The sequence below is a fragment of the Gopherus evgoodei genome, chromosome 3, assembly GCF_007399415.2.
Source record: "Gopherus evgoodei ecotype Sinaloan lineage chromosome 3, rGopEvg1_v1.p, whole genome shotgun sequence".
Classification (NCBI taxonomy): domain Eukaryota; kingdom Metazoa; phylum Chordata; order Testudines; family Testudinidae; genus Gopherus; species Gopherus evgoodei.
This window is the reverse complement of record NC_044324.1, coordinates 197,779,144-197,804,661: the sequence shown is the minus strand read 5'-3', so window position 1 is coordinate 197,804,661 and position 25,518 is coordinate 197,779,144. Positions and strand designations below refer to the sequence as shown.

Sequence of the window (25,518 nt, the reverse complement as noted above, 5' to 3'; positions counted from 1 at the left end):
CAACTGCACCACAGCTAGAGAGCTCGTCTAAGATGGCTCGCCCGGCACCGACGACGTCGGCACCGTCGATCCCGGTCCCACGAGGGCCGTAGAATCCGGTGCCTGACGGCTCCCCGGCGCGCGCCGTGGTTGAGCTACTGCTCCTGCTGCTTCCGTGCCAGCGGCACCGCAGCCAGAGAGCTCGTCTAAGTCGGATCGCCCGGCGCCGACACCTGCTACGGCACCGATGACGTCGTCACCGTCGATCCCGGTCCCACAAGGGCCGTAGAATCCGGTGCCTGACGGCTCCCCGGCACGCGCCGTGGTTGAGCGTATTGCTCCTGCTGCTTCCGTGCCAGCGGCACCGCAGCCAGAGGGCTCGTCTAAGTCGGATCGCCCGGCACCGGCACCTGCTGCGGCACCGATGACGTCGGCACTGTCGATCCCGGTCCCACAAGGGCCGTAGAATCCGGTGCCTGACGGCTCCCCGGCACGCGCCGTGGTTGAGCTACTGCTCCTGCTGCTTCCGTGCCAACGGCACCGCAGCCAGAGAGCTCGTCTACGTCGGATCGCCCGGCGCCGACACCTGCTGCGGCACCGATGACGTCGGCACCGTCGATCCCCGGTCCCGCAAGGGCCGTAGAATCCGGTGCCTGACGGCTCCCCGGCACGCGCCGTGGTCGAGCTAATGCTCCAGCTGCTTCCGTGCCAACGGCACCGCAGCCAGAGGGCTAGTCTAAGTCGGATCGCCCGGCACCGACACCTGCTGCGGCACCGATGACGTCGGCACCGTCGATCCCGGTCCCGCAAGGGCCGTAGAATCCGGTGCCTGACGGCTCCCCGGCACGCGCCGTGGTTGAGCTCCTGCTCCGGCTGCTTCCATGCCAACGGCACCGCAGCCAGAGGGCTAGTCTAAGTCGGATTGCCCGGCACCGACGCCTCTGAGGCACCGACAGCATCGGCACCGTCGATTCCAGTCCCACAAGGGCTATCGAATCCGGTGCCCGACGGCTCCCCGGCACGCGCCGTGGTTGAGCGTATTACTCCCGCTGCTTCAGTGCTGACGGCACCGCAGCCAGACAGCTTATCTAACTCAGTTCGCCCGGCACCGACACCTACCGAAGCTCTGATGACCTCGGTACCGTGGATCCCGGTCCCACGAGGGCCGTCGAATCCGGTGCCTGACAGCTCCCCAGTACGCACTGTGGTTGAGCCTGCTGTTCCCTTCACGCCGGAGATGTTACCAACGGCGAGGGCTCTCAGTGCCATGACAGAGTCAGTGCTGCCTGTCCCGGGCACCGCCGGTACGGGTAATACAGTCTCTTCAGGGGACTGTCCCCTGTCAGCACAGCAGAGCGGCACCGTTCATGATCACGGTCCCGCAGACACTCCAAGTCCTGTCGGCACGCCGGACACCACTGGCAGTCCCGGTGCTGTTTTCCTCGGTACTGGTCACACTCGCTGCACCGGTCGGTATCCCGTTCGCCGACCCGCTATTGGCACCGTTCCGACCTCTGGCACCGGGGCAGGTACCTTGACTCCTGTAGCCCTTCTCCGAGCCTCGAGATCTCGGTCGACCTCCCGACACCGTTCTGGTTGCGGGTCTGGATCTCGTTCCAGGTACCGATACGCCTCCCGATGCCGGTCCCCGGTGCCGAGTTGGGCAAGGTCCGAGTGAGTCAGAGACTCTGCCTGTGCCTTCTTTTAGTACCTCCATGGCCGTCCGGACACGCATCCGTGTCATCCCATATGTGCAGATTTTATGCTCAGGACCACGATCCTGATATGATGGCCAGCGGGCGCCAGCCCCGAAGCAGAAAGAGGCTTGGCGAATGAACAGGCTTGGCCGCCAGGTGTACTCTGCAGGGGCCCTGCAGCTCGGGGTAGCAAAGCAACAAGCCTTGCTTAGCTGCGATAATTATAGCACCTGAGTGAAGGAGTTTCTCCCTCAAAACTTCCACCTGGAGTTCGCTGCCGTCTTGGAGGACGGGGGGAAAGAAGGTTCCCAGAGCGTCCCTCCAGGCCTCGTTGGACGCAGCAGACTCTGCGGCCGGCACTCTGGCCTTGAGTGTCGCCGTGAGGTGCATTTCATGGCTTCAGGTTTTAAACCTCCGGCCGGAGCTGCGGTATGCCATTCAGGATTTACCCTTTGTTGGTAAAGGCATCTTCGCGGCAGAGACAGCCCCAGACTGCGAAGTCTGGTGGGCAATAGGGTCCTAATGCGTCTCAGCATGTATACGCCAGCGACAAAACGCAGGCCTTTCTGGCCCCAGCCGCCATACTCTGTGCCTAGCCAGAGGCAGAACTCTGGCAAACGGCAGGGCCAAGGTGGTCGCAGACGAACGTCAGGACCCCTAAAGAGCCAAAGTCAAGGTCCCTCGCAATTACCACTGGGACCAAAGACGGACCTTCCAAGGTTCACCTGAGGGCGGTGTACCAGTCGCAGGACGGGATCCCAATCCCGCTTTCTCCTGGCATGGCCCCAGTTACTTTCAGATCGCTGGGTCCTGCGCACGATGGAGCATAGGTACCACCTTTAATTTTGCTCCAGCCCTGTCCCACTTCAGCGGACGAAAGGGGTAAGGGGTTTTACCCCCGTTATGCCCTAGTCCCCCACTCGAACACAGGTCTCAGACCTTCTTGGTCCTGCACGGACTCAACCGGGTTAGGATAAGGTTGGAGTTCTGCATGGTATCCCTGGGAATCATTATTCCATCCTTGCCTCCTGGGGGCTACTGTGCCGCCCTGGATATGAAGCACGCGTACTTTCGCAATGCCATCTTCCCTCCGCACGGGAGATGCCTCCGCTCTATAGCCGACTGTCAATACTCCCGGTTTACGGGCATAGTCGCCGCCTACCGTCGCTGATGTCGGATATGCGTTTTTCCGTATCTGGACGATTCGCTTATCCACGGAGACTCTGAGACACAAACCACTCAGCGCGTGGGCATCGCCACGGTCTTATTCACAGGTCAAGGCCTGCTGTTTATTATAGAGCAATCCACTCTGGTCCCCACGCAGAGGTTGGGCTCCCTAGGGGCTATCCTGGTCTCCTACCTAGCCGGAGCCTGCTATCGCAACTGAGATTTTAGGCGATGGCAACAATCATCTGAGGTCTGAAGGCTTTCCCAACGACCTCAGCTCGTTCTTGTCTCAGTCTCCTGGGTCCATGGTTGCCCGCAAGTTTGTAACCAAACACGCCAAGCTCCGCCTCCGTCCTCTCCAAATCCGGCTCACTGCCCCTGACGGCGGACGCCTCATCTCTCTGCTCGAGTGTTCATAGTCACCTCTGAGCTTAAGGCCTTTGGTCTTCTAGGGAGCTGGCATTCCTCCTCAATGCCCCAAAAATTGAGAGTAGTCCGCCTGGCATGCCAGGGGTTCCAGCGGCAGCTGCGAGGCCGTTGTATCTCGGTGTTTACAGCCAACACAACGACCAGGTGCTTCATAAGTATTCAGGGGAGACATAGTCCTCCCCCCCCCCCCTTTTTTGTCAGGAGGCCATCCATTTCCGGGTCTTTGGCATGGCCCACTCGATGGAGCTGGCGACGTCCTTTCTCCCAGGCGTTTGGAACGTCCTAACTCTTTGCCTCAGCAGGTCTTTCCTGCCTTACGAGTGATCACTCTGCCCCATGTGAGGCGTCCCGCTTTCCGGAAGTGGAGATGTTTCCTCACACAGACCTGTTCGCTCACCGCGAGAGCAGGAAATGCCAGGTGTTCTGCTCCTTCCAAGATCTCTCCTCGGAATCGATCTTGGACGCATTCCTGATGCCGTGGAAAGGCCAACTGCATTATGCCTTCCCACTGTTCCCACTGGTTCATTAGGTCCTGCTCAAACTCCGCAGGGGCAGAGCGTGCATCATCATGATCACTCCAGAATGGTCCAGGCAGCGCTGACATACCACGTTACTCGGCCTGTCAGCCCAGACCTCATCACTCAGGGCAACGACAGGCTTCGTCACTCGGACCTGCAGCCTCTTCGCCTCACGGTGGCTGCTGCGTACCTGAGTCGGGGTGACAGGCAGCCTTCCACCTGGTCAACGTACCGGGCCAGGTGGAAGCGTTTCTTTTACAGCTGCAATACGCTCGATCTTGCTCCTGCTGAGGTCTCGATCCCCTCTGTTTGGCCTGCCTCTGGCCTTCAGCGGCAGGACCTGGCGGTATCAGCGCTGAGGATACACTCAGCAGCCATCTCTACCTTCCAGCAGGCTGAGATGGACGTTCAGTGTTCTCACGCTCTTGGGTTCGAGGTCCCTCAAGGGCTTGGAGCGCTTGCACCCTCGGGTGCGCCGCCCAGCCCCGACCTGGGACCTCAACCTAGTCTTGGCCAGACGGGTCTCTGAGATCAGAGCTCTTACGGGGGTTCCGCCGTACACTAGGTTTCACAATGACAAGGTGCAGTTATGACCGCACCCGGCTTTCCTCCCTAAGGTGGTTTTGGCTTTTCATGTTACCCACAGTTCAACGCAATGGGCACAACCGTTGCACTCCTTGGACATCTGTGGAGGGCTCGCATTATATTGTGCTGACAGAACCATTTCCTAAGGTGCCCCAGCTCTATCCCGGTAGCGGGCCAAAGGGAGGGCTTGCTTGTTCTCCTCTCAGAGGATCTCATCTGGGGTGATGGCGGACATCCCCACTTGTTATGATTTGGCTCATATTTCCCCAAGCCACATCACCGTGCATTCTACCAGGGCTCAGGCTTCATCTGCCGCCTTGCTGGCTCGTGTTTCTACCCACGAGATCTGTCGCGAAGCTCCATTGGTCCTCGGTCCATACCTTTGCTTCGCAGTATGCCCTGGTTCAGCAGTCAAGAGAGGCTGTAGCCTCTGGCTCAGCAGTTTTATTCTGCCACATTTCACTCCGACCCCACCGCCTTTGTAAGGCTTGGGATTCACCTAACTGGAATGGATATGAGCAATCACTCGAAGAAGAAAAGACGGTTACTCACCTTTGTAACTGTTGTTCTTCGAGATGTGTTGCTCATATCCATTCCGCACCCGCCCTCCTTCCCCACTGTCGGAGTAGCCGGCAAGAAGGAACTGAGGAGCGGGTGGGCCGGCAGGAGTATATATGGAGCGCCATGGTGGCGCCACTCTAGGGGGCGACCTGCCGGCCCACTGAGTTGCTAGGGTAAAAGTTTTCCGACGAATGTGCACGCGCGGCGCGTACACCTAACTGGAATGGATATGAGCAACACATGTCGAAGAACAACAGTTACAAAGGTGAGTAACCGTCTTATACTTTTTACAGGTAAATAATACTTAACACAACTGTATAAATACTGTAAAATGTCTCTCATAATTCTAATTACCTGTTAAATAAAATAGGTGTCTTAATGTGTAGAACAGAGCTAATTTACCAGTCATGGGGCAGGGTAGAATTTGATGCCATATTCCAGATAAGCAACATCTCCCTTCTGAGCCCTTACTGGATATGAAACTAGATTTTTAAAATGATAATTTTCTGTTTAAAGAATCTAATACTGACCTAGCAACTCTGCTTATTAGTAGATGGAAAAGGTGGGATATGGAGTGGGGGATGGGTGTGTGTGAGAATACCTTAACAGGATTACAGGATTTTTATCTTTCTGATTGGAAAATTCCTAGAACTTTCAGCTAAATCTTCAGACATTAAGCAAAGAGAAGGAGATGGTAGGCGGAGTGGAGGAAGTCTGACCTGTCTCAAATTGCAGACCTTAACCTTTCACTTCCAAAAAGTGAGGTACTAAATCCTTTTGGACCAAACTCCTTCTCTAGAACATTAACAATCATTTGCTTAAAGAAATTCCATTTAGAAGACTTAGTAAAATGAAGAGTAACTTTATCCATGTCGTCGTGTTGATTATTGCTTAAAGGTGAGCTGCAAAGAATTTTTTTAATACTGCCTATTCACATTTTTGCTGTATTAAAACAGGTCCTGACCCACAGTTTGAGAACCGCTGCTATAGAGTCTTCCAGAGCAGAGAAGACCTGATTTAGTAACGTAAAAACAAGCAGGTAAAGCTTGTGTGTCATGAATTATTCTTTCATTTTTCAGGGCTTACCTGGAGACTGATGTTGCTGTGTCTGAGGAGCTTGTCCAGAAGTACAGCAATGCTGCACTTGGCCACATTAATGGTACAGTAAAGGAGCTCAGACGTCTTTTCCTAGTCGATGACTTAGTTGATTCTTTGAAGGTAAATGATAAATCATTCAACATACAGCTGTAGATTTGACTTTCCTCAACAGGGCTTAAAAAGAGAGGTTTAAATTGAACCAGTGGTCAGATGTTAAAGGTATTTGGAATATGTCTATTTCTTTAAAAATCTCAATTTGGGGGTAGCTGGGCAGAGTCTTAACTCCTTTCTATTTTTGTTTTTGGCTCACATGTCAGCCCAGTAAGTGGCCAGCATCTGGCCAATTGAATTTCTTGGTACAGTTTCTCATTCTGCTAATCTTAAATACTCAAAAGAACATTTATAGCTGTTCAGCTTGAGATTACCTAAAGCATTGATGAACATTACATTTCAAATGGCATTTGACATGAATTTTCTAATGTTGTACAAGGCTCCAGCAATAATAGACTTGTAAATAGTTCCCTCAACCAACTGTTGTATCCTTTCCCTCTGTGTCTGGGTCTACCTGTTGCAGTGCAGACTCCTGCAGTCCCAGGGAGAGGCTACATAATAACACTGTCATATAATTTAAATCCTTAGCAGCAGGTAGGTTTGACTCATGCCAGTATTTTTATAAAGATCCTGTGGTGGTTCTTCGAGTGCTGTCCCAGGGGGTGCTCCACTCTAGGTGGAGATGCATCCTGGCGCCATTGATTGATGATCTTCGGTAGCGGTGTCTGGTCGGGACGCATGTGCTCAGCTGCTGTCTCGTGGTGTCGTTAGGGTGTGCCGGAGCGCATGTGTCCTGCACCTCCCTCCGTTCCTTCTCAGCCATCCTCTGCTGAAGATGGGACTCGGGGCAATGCTGATCCTCTTCCCTGGCTTCTGAAGGAAACAATTACAAAGAACATAGAAATAGTTAGTAACATCCTAGTTGTTTCCCTTCCTTTACTATAGTTACTTAGTTGAAAAAAAACCAAAACTTTTCTCTTCAAGTTTATCTCCCACTGAGACACTCTCCCCTGGCATTCCTAGCACAATAATGCCAGGGGCTTCAGGATTCAATAAATGTGCACCCTCTCAGGCGAAGAGGCAAGAAGCTCTGCAGCTGCCTATGGAGCAGGGCAGTAAACCCTCTCCCTCAGGGTCCCCTGCCAAGGCAGAACCAACGGGGAGCCCAGTTTCACCCTCTCACACGAAGAGACAGGAAGCCCTAATGTCTCATCTCAGAGTCACTCAAAAGGGTAAAGGATCTCCTGAAGAGTCTTTACCCTTGGTGCTGTCAGTGCCGAGAGCAGGCAACTCTGACTGCCCCTGCACTTCACAAGCAACTCACATGAGGCTCAAAAGCAGGGGCCCGACTTCCTGCAGCGGAAAGCTCTCCTCGGCACCAGTCCCTCCGGCACCAGCAATGGACCTATTGCCGGCAATGCGTTCCACCCCAGAGCAGATTCAGACCCCCTGCAAAGCTCTCACAAACAGCTCTTGGGCTCCTGCAAATGTGAAACTAAAATCACACTTCATGCTCTGCAGCACACCGGCCTAGGGAGCAGCAAAAATTCCTGCATCAGCAGGATATCTCTGTGGTCCCTGAGCCTGACTCTCCTCTCCTAGACATGGAGCACTCTCTATTTGAACAGCAGCTCTCACCACCTGACCTGGATACTTTCACTGATAGTGAGAACGGCACACCGCAGCAGGCAGAGTTCTCCTTGCCTGAGTCTTCCCCTCCACCAGAGCCATACATACCCCAAGACAGGGAGCAGCATAAGAATCAGCCTCAGTTTCCCTACTTTGTCCGCCCAGTGGTTGGGACCCAACTTTTCCTACCCGGTGCCCTGGCCTCAGTGGTACCCGTGTTTGGTTCCTGCCACCGCTCCTCCTTGTGCCCCTTCTTCCGGACCTACGCCTATATCCCCAGCTCCATCAACATCTAGAGCTCCTGAACCTCCTACTGAAGAGGGAGCGTTACCAGCTCCTGCCTCGCCATCAGTCACAGACGATGCCCTCATGCCTCCACCTCCACAAAATGTGGACGACTTTAAGCAATCCCAGGAACTTTTCAAGAGAATGGCACTCAGCCAGGACATCCCTTTGGAGGAAGTCCAGAAGACATAACATAGACTTCTCAAAATCCTCCAACCCTCTGCACCCTCCAAGATAGCACTGCCCATAAACAAAGCTCTCCTAGAACCAGCTGACACTCTCTGGTAGACCCCTGCCTCCATTCCACCAACATGCAAGAAAACGGAACATAAATGCTACATGCCCGCGAGGGACGTCAATTTCTTATTTTCCCACCCACAACCTAATTCTGTTGTGGTGGATGCAGCGACACAGAACAAAGCAGCCACGCTACCAGCCCACTCTGCAGGACACGGACCTCAAACGCCTTGATCTCCTGGACTGCAAGGTTTATATCTCTTCTACTCTACAATTTAGAATTGCAAATTATTCCACCCTTCTTGCAAGCTATGGCCATGACAACTACAACAAGCTCTTTGATTTGCCTCCCATATACCAGAGGACAGGAGAGTGGACTTCAAGTTAGTCCTCGTCAAAGGTCAGTTGTTGTCTAGGATGGCACTACAAGCATCCATGAACATGGCTAATCCAGCAGCCCGCACCACTGCCAGTGCAGTGGTGATGCACCGGTCTTCCTGGCTCTCGGCATCGGGTATCCTCAAAGATTTGCAATCATAGGCTTTTAAGGTCAGAAGGGACCATTATGATCATCTAGTCTCACCTCCTGCCCAATGCAGGCCACAGAATCTCACCTACCCACTCCTGTATCAAACCTGTGTCTGAGCCATTGAAGTCCTCAAATCATGGTTTAAAGACTTCAAGGGATAGAGAATCTTCCAGCAAGTGACCTGTGCCCCATGTTGCAGAGGAAGGCGAAACCCCTCCCCACCCCAGGGCCTCTGCCAATCTGCCCTGGAAGAAAGTTCCTTCCTGACCCCAAATATGGCGATCAGCTAAACCTGAACATGTGGGCAAGACTCACCAGCCAGACATCCAGGAAAGAATTCTCTGTAGTAACTCAGATCCCACCCCATCTAACATCCCATCACAAGCCATTGGGCATATTTACCGCTAGTAGTAAAAGATGAATTAATTGCCAAAATTAGGTTATCCCATTATAGGATCCCCTCCATAAACTTATCATGCTTAGTCTTGAAGACAGATATGTCTTTTGCCCCCACTACTCCCTTGGAAGGCTGCTCCAGAACTTCTCTTCTCCAATGGTTAGAAACCTTCATCTAATTTCAAGTCTGAACTTCCTGATAGCCAGTTTATATCCATTTGTTCTTGTGTCCACAGTGGTACTAAGCTTAAATAATTCCTCTCCCTTCCTGGTATTTATTCCTCTGATATATTTATAGAGAGCAATCATATCTCCCCTCAACCTTCTTTTGGTTAGGCTAAACAGGCCAAGCTCTTTGAGTCTCCTTTCATAAGACAGGTTTTCCATTCCTCGGATCATCCTAGTAGCCTTTCTCTGAACCTGTTCCAGTTTGAATTCATCCTTCTTAAATATGGGAGACCAGAACTGCACACAGTATTCCAGGTGAGGTCTCACCAGTGCCTTGTATAACAGTAATAACACCTCATCTCTACTGGAAATACCTCACCTAATGCATCCCAATACCGCATTAGCTTTTTTCACAGCCATATCACATTGGCGGCAGTCCAGAGTGGAGGATCTCCCCTTTGACAAAGATAAACTCTTTTCCAGAAAAAACGATGAAGTCCTTCACACTATGAAAGACTCTAGAGCCACTGTGCGCACATTGTGGATATACCCATTCATCCCCAGGAGACCACGGTATCAACCTTATCAGAGGCCCAGCGCACAACAATATCATTGATCCCAGTCCAGACCGTATGACACTGGGAGAAACCGCAACAGATCTCCTAGGCGCAGGCAAAACCAGGCACAACCAACTACTTCCCGCCATCCGGTAACAACAATTTTGAAGTGCTGGTTGGGGGTCTGCGCAACCACCCCTTGACTCCGCCACCTATTTGCCCATTTGGCTACTGCCTCCAGGCTTTCATCATGTGTGGCAACAGATCACACAGGACCTCTGGGTCCTGGAAATAGCTCAGTCAGGTTACTCCATCCCTTTCCTATCTTCTCCGCCCACCCTTTTCCCTTCCCCGTCCCTCTTCAGGGACCCCTCTCACAAGCACCATCTCTGCTTAGAGGTCGCTCATCTTCTCCACCTAGGTGCAGTTGAACATGTACCGACGCAACATTGGGAAAAAGGATTCTACTCCCACTACTTTCTAACCTAAAAGAAAGGCAGGGAGGTGGGGTAGAGACCTATATTGGACCTACGCTGACTGAGCAAGTTTGTACATGTACAAAAATTCAAGATGGTCACATTGGGCACAATAATACCCACGCTAGAACAAGGGGACTGGTTCACAGCCATGCCCTACAAGATACCTGTTTCCACATATCCATTCATCCAGCACACAGACGCTTCCTGCGATTCCTCACTATTACACATCTCATAAGCACGATCTCTGTTCGCCCCAGAATACAGGCATGGACCTGCCTTCAGCTTCTTGGTCACAGGGCAGCCACCACTTTCGTGGCCAAATATTCCACATTGCACATTCTTCACCTTTTTGGTCATCCAATGATGTGGGGTAATATTTGGAAAGGATTTACTCAGAACATCAAGTGAGTGGGTCCTTACCCCATAGTGAGTTGCCTCTCCCTGGTAGTGGACCAGCTTCAGCTACCTGGCAAATTGAAATGGGTGCATGCCAATCAGCTCAAAACATATGTTTCTCCCTATGTTTCTGGTCATGGCGTTGTGGGCCTTGGTTGTGGACCAGCCACCTGCCTGGACCATCGGGTTTTCAGCTGGCCATGGGATTATCCAAATAATCATCATTATGAGGAAGAGAGAGACCTCCAAAGGCTCTCCCTGAATCCAGCTGCTGATGGGGCCCGAACCATAGTGTGGCCGAAGGCTGGAGGGGAGGTGCCTTGGAGACAATGCATAGTCCGGATAGACACAGCAGAGCCACAGCAAAATGCTTGGTGGATGGCCCCGAGCCTCCCATTGGGACAAACCCCGTTCCTCCTGTGGGGGCCTGGAGTGGAATGGGAAGTCCTTTGGCAAGCAGTAGCAATTACTAATCTTGCGGCGTAATGTTGTTGTAACCTCCTAAACCAGGCAAACAACATCCATGATGAAAGCCAGGGAGGGCTGTAATGGGACAACTGATAATTTAGGGAGTGTTCATCTGTGCCTCAGTTTCCCCATAGGCGCATGTGTGGTGTTCTTTTTCTTTCCCTCTTGCTTTGTTAAGAGGACAAAGCAGTAATAACGAGAGCCCAGGAACACCCCAAACAGGAATGGTGGGACCGCTCTTGCTGCTTCAGGCCTGCAAAATTTGTCAAGGCAAAACAATGTATATATAATGACACATCTCTATGGGAATCCTTGAGTCTCCACTTTTTTTGGCCTCCTTTGTTAATTTTACCAGTGTCCAAAATTGCCCTGGTAAAAGAAAAGGCCAGTTATCCATTGGGGAGGGGGGCATTTGTGGCGTAGCATCCTAGGAGAGTGGCATCACGTATTATCTGGGATTGGGTGGTCCATCGCGACGTGTGGGAGGTGGCTCTCTTCAATGACATGGCTAAGCGGTGTGTGCTGACTACATCTTCTGTCAGCACATATGGATTGCAGAGGGAAACACTTGGCAGCTGTGACCTATGGAGCCCCCTCAAATGGTGTGTAAAGAGAAGGCAGTGCCTGGCCGCTTTTATGAGGTGAGTCAACACATCTGTTGGTTGGGGAGGTATTGGAATATGCCCTCAATGCAGCACATGTGTTTACCAATACCTCTGCTTGTGCTTGGAGAACCACCAACCCCAGAATGCCTTTCAATTTGCTGTTAAAAAAATTGTGTTTGTGATCTTCAGTGCATTGGCACCGTGCAGTGCATTCTGCAACAGACTGTTAACGTTTCTAACTATGTTGTGTTTAATTTTTCATGGATAACACCCAATGTGTTTCTCCCGTTGGTGCACACCCGATAGCAACTTTCTGTATTCCAGATAGATACCTCCTCCGTCATGGTTTTAAAACACACCTTTAACTTGGAGAAAGCTGCCTTTGCCACAGCCATCTGGATGGGGCATCTGTGTCAACAGGGGAATGTGTTATGCTGTGTTATTAATGAAGCCAGAAGTGTATTGGCTAGTGTATGCAATAGTTGCTATTTTAACAGTCTTGTGTATGCTGTATTGTTGTTTAGGTAGAAGACCAAGAGTAACCTTTGCTACCGTATCGGGGGGAGGGTGGAAACCTAAGTGGTGACCCCTCCCAACAAAATGTTGATTCAGGGTCAAGGGGAGGATTGTCACACCTCAAGCCTCCCTCCCTCAGGGAGTCCCCTGGGAAGGCAGATCAGCATTGTATATTGCTAACGCTGTTGCTAGCATCACAAATAATTTTGGGAAGGGTCAAAGGTGTGTGAGTGGGAAGTGGAAGATTCCTTTGCAGGTCATGAGAGGCCAAGAGAGGGAAAGAGGAAGAGAGCAGAGAACAGGTTAACTCGGCACCTCAGCTTGTTCTGTGTGAGAATAAGAGGCTGGCCCCAACCCAAGGTCATGGGCTCGAGAAATCAGCAGCTGCCCAGCCATGAGAAGAGAAAAACTAAGTTGAGCAGAGCTGCAGAGATAACAGTGAAAACAATGACAGCGAATGAAATAGCAACAGCAAAGGCCAACAGAAAGGAAAACAGTCTCTGGAGCCGGGATGTTTTGGGAAACCAGGGAGGCCACAGCAAGCCTGTTTGGACTGGTACAAAGAGCACCAGGAACAGAGGGCCCTGAACGAAAACACACCCACACCCCACCCAAAGGAGCCCAGGATTTAAAAACCCTCCTGAGAGCTGAAGCAACTCAGAGAGCACAGCAGATCCCTGGACGGCCTGGGCCCAGGACAGCACTCCCATCCACCTTCTCCCCTCCTTCCCCCTTCTTCTGACATTACACCCAGACTTGGCCAGTCTGGGTTGTGCGTGTGTGAGTATGAAAGTGGGTTAGGGCTTGGAGCATTAACGCTTTCTTTCTTCCCCGAGTGAGGTGGGAGCATTTCCAGCACACTCTGCTGTTGTTTCATTATTTTATCAATAAAGACTTAAAATGTAGATTTTTGGTGTGCCTCGTCATCCCCTCCCCAAAAAGATCCTGTGGCCCCAGCCTGATCAACTTTGGCCCTAGGCAATTTGTTAATGAAAATCTGTCACAATATGCCTTCAGGGTTGACTCAACACCAACTACAAACCCAGCAGGCACAGTTTCTGCATAACACTGACTCTGCCACCAAACGTATTGGCCTCCCTACATTGGCAAAACCAGAGAACCTGTGCAGGGGTGTTCCTTTCCATCCACATTCCCCAGTACTCATGCTGAGCACGGATACTTCCCAGATAGATTACGGAGCACACTTAGGTAAACACAAGGCACAGAGCTGCTGGTCCCTATCAGAGATGCCTCTGCACATCAATCTCCTAGAACTCAGAGACGTCAGGCAGGGAGGAGCACGATCTCACTCTCTGTGCACAGAAGCCATTAAACTATAGAATTGGTGCATACAACATCACATAAAAGTCACCACTTCCTTCCTCCCTGCATGTCACAACACTACCATTTACACACTCAGACACTTCTCCGAGGAACACGAATGGGAATTACATCCCACGATATTCTGACAGCTCTCCTCCCACTGGGGCACTCTCAGTAGACCTGCTTGCCATTCCTCAAAACCACAAATGCCATCTATTTTGCTCCAGAGCAGGACTCAGAAATGCATGCCTAGGGGATGCATTCCTTGGAACAACTCCCTCAAGCATTCCTTGGAACAACTCCCTCATGTATGCTTTTCCACCGATTCCACTGATACACAGGGTTCTATGCAACATCACAGAGGACAAGGCCTGGGTCATACTTATTGCCCCAGCTTGGCCCAAGCAGACATGGTATCCTTACCTGCTACGCATGTCCATCTATCCTCCCTAGACTCTTCCCAACAGACCAGATCTCCTCTCCCAGAACTGCGGTCTGCTTCTTCATCCACACCTCCGGAAACTCCATCTGATGGCATGGTTCCTTCATGGTTTCAATCCCACGAATTATCCTGCTCGGAACAGGTCCAACACATCCTGCACAGTAGAAGGGACTCCACTCCTAAGACTTACCTGCAAAAGTGGAAACGCTTCTCCGTCTGCTGCTTCCACAGATGCCTAATACCGCAGACTGCATCCGTCCCTGACATCTTATGCTATCTTTTCAAACTAAAACAGGATGGGCTTTCACTCAGTTCTGTCAGAGTACACCTCGCGGCCCTTACCACCTTCCATGACACTCTAGATGGCTATTCACTTTTCGCCAACCCCACCATGAAACGCTTTCTCACGGGCTTGCAAAATCTCTACCTTGAGATTCATTCACCAGTAGCCTCCTGGAGTCTCAACCTAGTTCTCCGCGCTCTTATGAAACCCCCCTTTGAGCCCCTGGCCACCTCCTCCATGCTCCATATGTCCATGAAAGTGACTTTCTTGGTTGCCGTAACGTCAACAAGAAGAGTTGGTGAAATAAGTGCCCTGATGGTCTACCCTCCCTACACCATTTTCTCTAAGACAAGGTTATTATACCTGCCCCAAATTCCTCCCCAAGGTGGTGTCTACCTTCCACCTTAACTAGTCAATACACTTACCTGTATTCCATCCCAAGCCTCACACGACTGCTGCGTTACATACCCTTGACATCCAATGGGCTCTTGCATTCTTTCTTGACAGAACTAAACCATTTCATGAATCCCCTAGGCTATTTGTTTCTACTACCGAGAGATCAAAGGGTGACGCTTTCTCTAAGCAAAGACTCCCCAAGTGGATCTCAGCCTGCATCAGATCGTGCTATCAGACCAGAATGTTCAACTACGAAAGGGTGTTAGGACTCCTTTTACTAGAGCAATGTCAACATCCATTGCCTTCCTCCAAACGTACCTGTTACAGATATATGCAAGGCAGCCACGTGGACATCTGACCACGCATTTGCCAAACATTATGCTATCACACGGGATACCATGGCAGACACCATAGTCGGCTTTACGGTACTGTCTACCGTTGTCCCTCACACAACTCCAAAATCTCACCAACCATAGTGGGTACTGCTTCACATTCACCTAGAATGGAGCACCCACAGGGACAGTACTCAAAGAAGAAGAGAAAGTTATTCACTTTGCAGTAACTGAGGTTCTTTGAGATATGTGTCCCTGTGGGTGCTCCACTACCCACCCTCCTCCCCTCTACTTCGGAATACTAATAAGACAACTCTATGGTAGAGAAGGAACTGAGGGGGGTGCGGGACACGCGCACTCAGGCAGACCCTAAAGATGCCATGAAATAGCAGCTTAACGTGTGTGTCCTGACCAGGCACTGCTACCGAAGATCACCGATCAATGGTGCTGGGATGCACCATCACCTAGCATGGAGCACCCACAGGGGGACACATCTCGAAGAACCTCAGTTACTGCAAGGTGAGTGACTTTCTCGTTCTCATTTCTTGCACTTCCCATTTCTATTTACCTGGTTTCTGTTACAGTAGTCCTCTGGTGAGGTGGTCTAAACAGATCTGTTTCTCCTTCTGCATGAGTTTCTGCAGTAACTATTTTCTGACTGCTACCCCTCCATCTCAATCCTCACACTTAGTGATCCTCTGGGGGAAAGAGTATACCACTTCCACAATCAATAAGAGGGAACTGAACTATAGACCACAGGTTGAAAACTACCCCTTACACGTAGTCTGCAGACCAAGGGGTCTGCGGACTACAGGTTGAAAACCACTGTTCTAGCCAATTGAACATCTGTGAAATGACCAACGTTACATTTTGATATATAATCAATTACCTTTTAAATTGCCCTTTTAAAAAAAGCAAATTCTCTCCATATATTGTATGCTCTTATAGTTAGCTATTTGTGAGGCATGTTTTAGCCTTAGATTTATGAGGTAGATTTAAAGCCTCTTTTGGCCAGGACTAAAATCTTGTGGATTTGTCTAAGGAATTAAATACATCATGGAAAAACTTAATCACAAAGGGCTTTTGTCTAGCAAAAAGGTTTTAATAATTAAGGTGCTCTTTAAGGTGCAAGCCCTCATTTATGATATGAGAATTTACACACCAGCTGCTTGTGATGTCATAAACAAAGAATTAGGCCATTGGTTAAGGGAAAAGAATGGACAGCCAAACTGTTCTTGAAGATCTGCCTTTCATTCAGTCATTATTATTGAATGCAAGAAAAGAGAAAGTTCCTTCCAAATAAATATTCCAGTTGCTCTTTAAATAGCTTGGTTTGTGAGCTTCAGGAAAGCTGCTGTTTATCCTCCTAAACTATTATTTCTTTTTCTTCAATTTCTTTTGACATCTAAATAATATTGAAAGAGGCTTATTTGTCTTGGAGGAAAGCTTTAATCTACTTAAACATAATGCACTTTTTTATTGTATGCAGGCTTTGTATGAAATCAATAAACTGGAAAGTCAGCTTACAAAATTTCATGGCTCTGAAGTAGTTTCTGTTGTAGGAAAACTTTAAGATATTGAGGTTTTATGTCTAATAAGGGCCCTGGTGAACAAATGATATTGGCATATCTATTTAAATAAACATCTTGGGTGTAGAAAATTACATTTATGCTTTTACATAATATTCCATATTATTGAATTTGAAAGTAGAACAGGAGAATAGTCTAGTTTATCATATGTACTTATGCTAACAGTGAAATTTAGGTGTAATCATTTCGGAGATGTTTTGATTTAAACAGTGATGGTTTAAAATGGCATCTAAAATATTTGTACTGTATATGGTCAAGTTCAAAGGAATTCTTTCAGTTATAACTTCAAAGAATAGCTTTGTACAGTACTTGCCAGGAAAAGCCAAGGAAGGGAACTTTATTGTATTTATTGTATGGTTATATAGTGATTCATCCAAAACTCATGCGATAAAGAACATTTCTGTTAGGACATGAATACTGTGGAGCCATGTTGTTACTTGAGTGATGGAGCCCATTACTTTAATTGAACTAGCTCATAGTAGAACAACTTGGAGAAACTGACCAATTTTTTTTAATTTGCCATTAAATTAGATTACAAATTACTTGTATTGTGTAATCAGTTACTAATAATTGGAATAAAGTGGGTAAAGAATTACTTATGGCGCTTGGCTCACCCATCAGGATTACAGTAGAAGACAAGAATATCACTGAAACTCATGTAGACAGTGAACTTTAGATCTTATGCATTCATTCTTTCCTGTGTGGAACCATGCAGGAAGAACAGTACTATCTTTGTGATAGACTTTGGACTGCTTATGCTTCGCTCTGGCTTGGAGCCATAGAAATAAAGGGCTTTAAAAAATCTTACTAAGAAAAAACAGCAGCAGTTACTCGATCATAAACCAGTTCATTTATAAGCCAACTCCCCAAGATGGATAAGTAAAAATGGACATTTTTTTATAACCCGTTCATAAGCCGATCCTATACTTCAGGGGTCAGCAAACTTAGGCTCCCGGACCATCAGGATAAGCCGCTGGTGGGCTGAGATGGTTTGTTTACCTTGAGTATCCACAGGCATGGAGGTAGCCCTAAGTAAACAAAGTGTCCCGGAACGCCAGCTGCTTACCCTGACGGGCAGGAACAGCAGCTAGTGGGGAAATTTTTGGGGGAGAAGAAGCTGGGAGTCAGGGGAGTAACCCCTGTGACCACCCTCCACACGACCCCACCCCAAGCCCAGGATCCCCACACTCTCCCCATCCCGTCCCTTCCCACCTTATCTGGGGAGGGCCAGGGGAGAATGTCCCTGGTCTGGCTGGAGCTGCTCTGGCAGTCTGGGCAGCGCAGCCGCAGCCTGCTCTGGCTGGCCAGACCAGGTGGCGCAGTCGCAGCGTGTTCCAGCGGGCTGGGCCGTGCGGCACAGCTGCAGTGTGCCGGGTGGTGCAGTCACAGCCTGCTCTGGGGGGCAGGACCGAGCAGCACGGTTGCAGCCTGTCAGCCCCAGAGCTGCAACTGCTTTGGAGGCTGGGGGAGAGCAGCGAGGCCAGAAGCGGAGAGACTCTGGCCTCGCCTCTTCCCTTCTGGCTCTGCTGGCTGTGCTGCCTCTCCTTGCTTCCTCTGTTGGGGGGAGGGGATATGTCCCACCTCTCCCTCTCTGTACCCGTTCATAAGATGACCCTTTTCTCTGGTGCTTCCCTGTTTTACTAAAAAAAATTTGACTTATGAACAAGTAGATACGGTACTTTTTGGGATCAGTAAACTTCCTTATTCTATCTAGTACCTCAGCATAAAGGAGACAAATATATGGATGTGAGGCTAAGCTGGGCTCTTGTGTCTTTGGTATATGCTATTTAATTTTAGAAAGTGCTTGTTCCTGCAATAGCGGGTTTTTCACTTTACATTACTATGATTTTGTGCCACGTCCTTCAGGGTAAGGACTGTCCTTTACTATAAACGTTTGTATCACCCCTAGCACAATAGAGTCCTGAGGTTGCCACTTCTGCAGTATAAATAGTGAAGTTGACAAAAGTTTAAAAAATTGTAGATTCAGAGCTTACATAATTTTGGGCTTGCTCTGTGTAGAGCAGGGAGGCAAACCTTTCTATCAGCAGTACTGCTCCAAGTCCAAACAAAGTCCTGCCTTCCTGATGCACTCTACTGTGCAGAGAGTATGGCTGGGCACAAGCAGAGGATTTGGTCCAGACTCTGTGAGTGAGAGAGAGATTAATTCTGCAGTGTGGTTTATGGATATTATGCCCATAACTCAGAAATTACCGCAATACATGGGTTTCAAGAGTCTTTTTCCTACCAGAATAGACTTATTTTCTAAATTTTTGTTAGTCCAGATTTTTAAAGCTTTTTTGTAACCTTAAAATTCCATCAGTACTTTTAATTCTTAAGGCTTTATGCTTTAAATATTCTGTGCCATAAAATGGAAGATGATCTTTGACCCCTTCCTACTATGAATATTTAATAAGTGAATCCACACTTGTAAAAGTATCTGTACTGTTCATTTAAAATGAAAAAAGAAGGAAAATAAACTTGCCATTTCTTCCACGCTGCATTTCAAACAGGCCTGTGCCCTGACACATTACCAACTCTAACAGTTCAGTCTACAGATCATTCAATTCTTGGCCTCCGTACTGAGTCAAGCCAGCAAAAATGTGGTTGTAATGGTGCTTTTTGTGATGTAGACTCTTTTCAGGGGTAACCAGCTTAATTTCACCAACTCACCTTTTGTTGGACTTTATACATGCCTTCAGAGCAGGGCTAGAGAAGGGTAATTTTGTTAAAGGCACCTCCCATAGCGTTCTAATTAACACATCTTGATTAGCCTGTTTATGGCCTAACAGACCTTTGTTCTTTCAGTTTGCAGTGTTGATGTGGGTATTCACATATGTTGGTGCTTTGTTTAATGGTCTGACATTACTGATACTGGGTAAGTGCTTTAAATTGTGTTAAATACTTTGACTTGCAAAATAATCCTGGAAAAGTATTGAAGCCTCTTAAATGCTGTGTGCATCTACTTGCAGTACAACAAAATGTAGGGTGTTGCATGATCTTTTATTTTATTTTTTTAGATTGTGGAATTATAAAAATAGTATTTTTGAATTTCATTGTTTGTCCTTAGGTTGCCGACTTTCAGGACAAAACAACATCATTTAAAAAGTTATATTCAGTTTTGCTCATTGCTTTCCAGGCTGTCTGTAGTTTTTGCTTTCAAATTGCAGTGCCTTGTATAAATTATATGATGATGCAAAACTGGTTACTGTCATGTTCTGCCGGGATGACAAGGACCTGAATTGTAACTAATACAGTATTGCTACACAGCAGCTTTTTCTTATAAGATCCATTTAAATTACAATAACCTAACCATTTTTGCATTTTGATTTAGTTCTTTCTTTGTCTTTTCTAAAAAATGTCAGACCGTGAATTTAAATTTTAAATTTTGGTTGAGTGGCGTCTGTATCTTGTTTGTATTTAAACTCTCTCTGTTCCTTTCCAGCTCTGATTTCACTCTTCAGTGTTCCTGTTATTTATGAGAGACATCAGGTGAGTGCTTAATGTCTGATTAAAAATTACTCCTGTTGAGTCAGAAACACTTAAGAATGAATAACTAGAAATCTGATTTTAGTCTCCTAAACCTTTAACGTCAACACCTGATATTGTTTCTGAAGATTGCCAGTGCAGGGTCCTGACAGTGTTCCAATGAGTAGTACAATTAAAGCCCATAGTGCATTGTGCATCTCCCCTCTCATTTAGGAAATATGTGAAGGTTTTCCCAGCAAACAGTAATTATAAGAGGGGTTTGCTTAGTATGATTTCACCTTCTCTCCCTCAGATCCTGATTTGTTCAGTACTAAAGTAGCAATATCTGAGTTATGTAAAATCTCAGTAAGTACTTTATATAGTTTTTTGAGAAGCCACCTTGGAGCTGGCATTCCAGATATTTATCCCTGAGCCCATATGATCTGTAGAACTGGGCTAACACATGTAGGGGGAGCTTGGCACAGTCTAATGCTCCTCTGGTAAGTCTGTTGAAGACAGTAATTGCCTGGAAGGACAGGAGATTTTAGCAGTACTAGGCAGGAATTGGATCCATCAGGGCATAGAGTAGTTGACCAGGGTGAGCACTGACACAGGGTTTCCTTCTCTTCTGAAAAACACCTGTACAATAAAGACCAGTGTAAAGGGGCAATGCAGTGAAGAAGGCAGCAGGGACCAAATACATTGAGGCATACAGGGCAGTTTCGGGATGCTCCCTTCATCTGCTCTCAAACCCACCTGCACAGCAAAGATCACTCAGCACTAGAAAAGAAGGAAGTACCCACAAGATGAAGGGAAGTCACATGTCAGTCGTCCTCCTCCAGGGCCAACTTACCGTGGCTGCAGGCTTCCTAGTCCCACTGATTTAAATCACCAGCTGCTTGTTGCTTTCTGAAAGTATAAAAATAATCCCTTTAAAATGCCCAACCTCACTTCAATCTCTGAGGGCAAAGGGACGCAAAGGAACTGAATGAATCCCAGTCCATCCTGGCTACCAGTGAGACATACTGAAGACAAACAAGGCTCTGCTTGTGCACTCTGCATCAGACTGTTCTTCTTCGAGTGATTGCTCATATCCATTCCAGTTAGGTATGTGCGCTGCGCGTGCACGTTCGTCGGAAGATTTTTACCCTAGGAACTCCAGTGGGCTGGCAGGTCGCCCCCTAGAGTGGTGCCAGCATGGCACCTGATATATACCCCTGCCGGCCCGCCCGCTCCTCAGTTCCTTCTTACCGCCGTGTCGGTCGTTGGAACTGTGGAGCGCGGCATAGCTGTCCTCCACGTCCCTAGCTCTCCATTGTCTTGTTGTTCTAATAGTTAGTTTTTAGTATTAGTTGTTAGTTGTAGTACTTGTTGTATATAGTTAGCGGGCTTGGGCTTTAGCCCTCCCCGGCGCCGGGCCCATGCCCGGTTTGCCAGGGTTTAAACAGTGCTCAACCTGCAAGAAGCCGATGCCAACGAGTGATCCCCACGATGCCTGCCTGAAGTGCCTTGGGGAATCGCACATCTCTGAAAAGTGCCGCATTTGTAAGGTATTTAAGCCAAGAACAAAAAAGGAGAGGGATCAGCGCTTAAAGACCCTCCTAATGGAAGCAGCGCTTAACCCTCCAGCCTCGACGCCGAGTGCCGGCTCCGCTCCGGCACCGGCAAAACGCCGCGGCACCAGCCTTCCCCGGCACCGGGCCCCGAAGCAAGGCCTTTGACGTCTGCCACTCCAGCCAAGCATACACGGATGGACTGTCCGGCACCATCTACTGCCGCGGCACCAATGCCAGGGATTCCGTCGACTCCGGGCCCGGGAGGTCCGTCGAGTCCGGTCCCTCACAGCTCCCCCATAAGATCCGGGGTCAAGCTAGTGGTTCCCTCGACGCCGGAGACATTTGCTTCGGCTCGGGACCTGATTGCTTTGACTGAGCCTACGCTACCTCAACCTCCGGTGCGGGTTCTGCAGTCAAAGGGCAAGCCTACGGCCATGCGAGCTCCATCTCTGGGTTCACCGAGCCGGCACCGATCCCCATCAAGATCCCGGCACCGTGGGCGATCTCGGTCGGGATGCCGCTCGCAGTCCCGGCACCGCTCTCCGTGGCGATACCGGTCGTACTCGCGGCGCCGGTCCTCTTCACGGTGGTCCTGATACTCCCGGCACCGCTCTGGCTCGAGCCACTGCTACCAGCACCGAGATTCCAGAAGCCGCTCCCATCGTCGGCGTTCAACATCCCGGTCGACCTCCCGGCACTGCGCTGGTGGTTGGTCCCGGTCTCACTCCCGGCACCGGTATGACTCCCGGCACCGAGGAGGTCGCCGTTGTCTAGACTGAGCGACCCATGTCAGTCCCGTTTGGCTCTACCTTGGCCATCCTGACAGCCGTCTATCTCCTCTCAAACAGACAGCGCGTACGCTATGGACGCTGACAGGCCTGCTGCTCTCTTCCAGGATCCCCCTCCTCAGGAGCATGGACCACAGCAGTGGGGCTTCTGGACCCCCTGGGCATATCATCAAGCCCAAGGGCCACAGCAGGTTCCCCCGCGTCCAACATCAGAGCACAGGGCTCCAGAGGCCACATTGTCTCGTCCTCCCCCGTCCCCTGCAGAGGAGGGATTGTCTCACCAGCGGGATGCTGACCTCCCTCCAGAGACGGAAGCATTGCTCCAGACGGAGCATCCTGCAGATCCACTCCTGCCGGGGGTCTCCTTGTCATCCTCCCCGGATGAGGCAGTGGCTGGAACAACATCCACCAGCCCTGCTCCGCTCGATCTCAGAGCGCATCAAGACCTCCTCCGGCGCATGGCGCAAAACATGAATTTACAGGCCGAGGAGGTCTCAGAAATTGAGGATCCGGTGGTGAGCATATTGTCTGCAGATGCTCCCACTTGTGTCTCCCTTCCCTTTATACGGACCATTCAGGCCAATGCCACTACCATCTGGCAGTCGCCGGCATCAGTTCCGCACACGGAGTGGAACGCAAATACATAGTGCCCTCGAAAGGGTACGAGTATCTCTATGTCCACCCACCCCCATGCTCCCTCGTCATACAATCTGTGAACGAGAGGGAGCATCACGGCCAACAGGCCCTGGCACCGAAGTCTAAAGAAGCGAGGCGCATGGACCTGCTTGGCCGAAAGGTCTATTCTGCGGGCGCTCTCCAACTTCGGGTGTCCAATCAACAAGCTCTCCTTAGCCGCTACACTTACAACACCAGGGCGGCAGTGGACAAATTTAAGGAGTTGCTTCCACAAGATGCACGTCAGGAATTTGCGGCGATCCTTGACTAGGGCAAGAAGGTGGCACGAACTTCCCTGCAAGCATCTCTCGACGCCGCAGATTCAGCCGCCAGGACCCTGGCTTCTGGCGTGACCATGCACCGGATTTCCTGGCTACAGGTCTCTGGTTTTTCTCCGGAGCTACAATATACCATACAGGACCTCCCGTTTGAAGGCCAGGGCCTGTTTTCGGACAAGACTGACCCCAGGCTGCAAAGCCTTAAAGACAGTAGGGTCATTATGCGTTCCTTGGGGATGAATACGCCAGTCACCCAGCGCAGACCCTTCCGGCCTCAACAGCAGCGCCGGCCCTACCCTCAGCCTCGCCAGAGGCAGGACTTCGCCAGACGCCGAAGTAGGAATGGCCAGCGTAGACAATCGGGCAACCAAGGGGGGCAAAACCAGAACTCCTCCAAGGCTCCCTCTGGCCCAAAGCCTTCATTTTGAAGGTGCGTCCGAGGGCGCTGCACCAGTTTCCCTCCCGGATCCGTTCCCACCCTTCTCCAACCATCTTTCGTTTTTTCTCCCGGCATGGTCCCGACTGACATCAGACCGTTGGGTCTTACGCACATTACAAGCTGGATACCATCTGCAGTTTGTTTCGCACCCTCCCTCCTGCCCCCCTCCTTCGTCCCTCTTCAGGGACTCCTCTCACGAGCATCTCCTCCTTCAGGAGGTGCAGACGCTCCTCAACAAAGGAGCCGTAGAGGAGGTTCCAAAAGCCGAGCGGGGCAAGGGGTTTTACTCCCGTTACTTTCCGATCCCCAAAGCCAAGGGAGGCCTCAGGCCTATCCTCAACCTGCGCGAACTCAACAGATACGTCGTGAAGTTGAAGTTCCGTATGGTATCCTTGGGGACCATTATCCCATCCTTGGATCCTGGAGACTGGTACATCGCCCTCGACATGCAAGACGCATACTTTCATATAGCCATCTTCCCGCCGCACAGACGGTTCCTTCAGTTCATGATCAACCGCTGCCACTATCAGTTCGCGGTCCTCCCGTTCGGCCTCTCCACGGCCCCAAGGGTGTTCACCAAATGTATGGCTGTAGTCGTCGCCCACCTCCGTCGCAGCCGCATACATGTATTTCCATACCTCGACGACTGGCTGATTCGGGGGTCATCAGAGGCACAAGTCCTCAGCCATGTCTGCATGGTCAGCAGTCTCTTCGAAAACTTGGGTCTCATCCTCAATATAGAAAAGTCAACGCTAATCCCCACTCAGAGGATAGAGTTTATTGGAGCCCTTCTGGACTCGACTCTGGCCAGAACCGTTCTTCCTCTATCAAGGTTCCAGACCTTGACGGCCATTATACGACGACTGCAGACAGCACCCTTGACCTCTATACGCACGTGCCTAACTCTATTGGGCCACATGGCGGCTTGCACATTTGTCACGTGGTATGCGCGGCTTCGCATGAGGCCTCTCCAGTCCTGGCTCATCAGTCAGTACCGTCCGGCCCGGCACCTTATGGACGCGGTTGTTACCGTTCCCCAGGACATATTAGGTTCCCTGAGGTTGTGGCTGGACCAGTCCGTGGTATGTGCGGGGCTGCCGTTCCATGCGCCCCAGCCTTCGGTGTCCCTGACAACAGACGCCTCAGATCTAGGTTGGGGGGCCCATCTCGGAACCCTACGGACACAAGGTCGGTGGTCACCTCATGAATTAGCCCTCCACATCAACGTACGGGAACTGAGGGCAGTCCGCCTTGCTTGCCAAACATTCCATCTTCAACTTCAAGGTCGCTGTGTCTCGGTATTCACCGACAACATGACAACCATGTATTACATCAACAAGCAGGGCGGCACGAGGTCTTCTGCCCTGTGTCAGGAGACCGTGAGGCTCTGGGACTTCTGCATAGCCCACTCAATTCACCTCATCGCATCCTACCTTCCCAGGGTTCGGAACACGCTGGCGGATCATCTGAGCAGATCCTTCCTTTCCCACGAGTGGTCTCTTCGCCCGGACGTTGCCCTTTCGCTCTTCCAGAGGTGGGGATGTCCCCGGATGGACCTCTTCGCGTCCCGAGGGAACAGGAAATGCCAGATGTTCTGCTCCT

General features: G+C 50.1%; 1 protein-coding gene across 5 annotated transcripts in view; it reads left to right on the top strand.

Annotated features, from left to right (window-relative positions):
* Window positions 1-25,518, top strand: part of RTN4 (reticulon 4) — a 124,699-nt gene that overhangs the window by 94,394 nt on the left and 4,787 nt on the right. For all 5 annotated transcript variants that reach the window (XM_030557765.1, XM_030557766.1, XM_030557767.1 and 2 more), the window contains 3 exons: window positions 6,016-6,154; window positions 19,521-19,590; window positions 20,158-20,204. In XM_030557765.1, coding sequence (XP_030413625.1) covers window positions 6,016-6,154; window positions 19,521-19,590; window positions 20,158-20,204 — 256 coding nt within the window. The remainder of the gene's footprint in view (window positions 1-6,015; window positions 6,155-19,520; window positions 19,591-20,157; window positions 20,205-25,518) is intronic.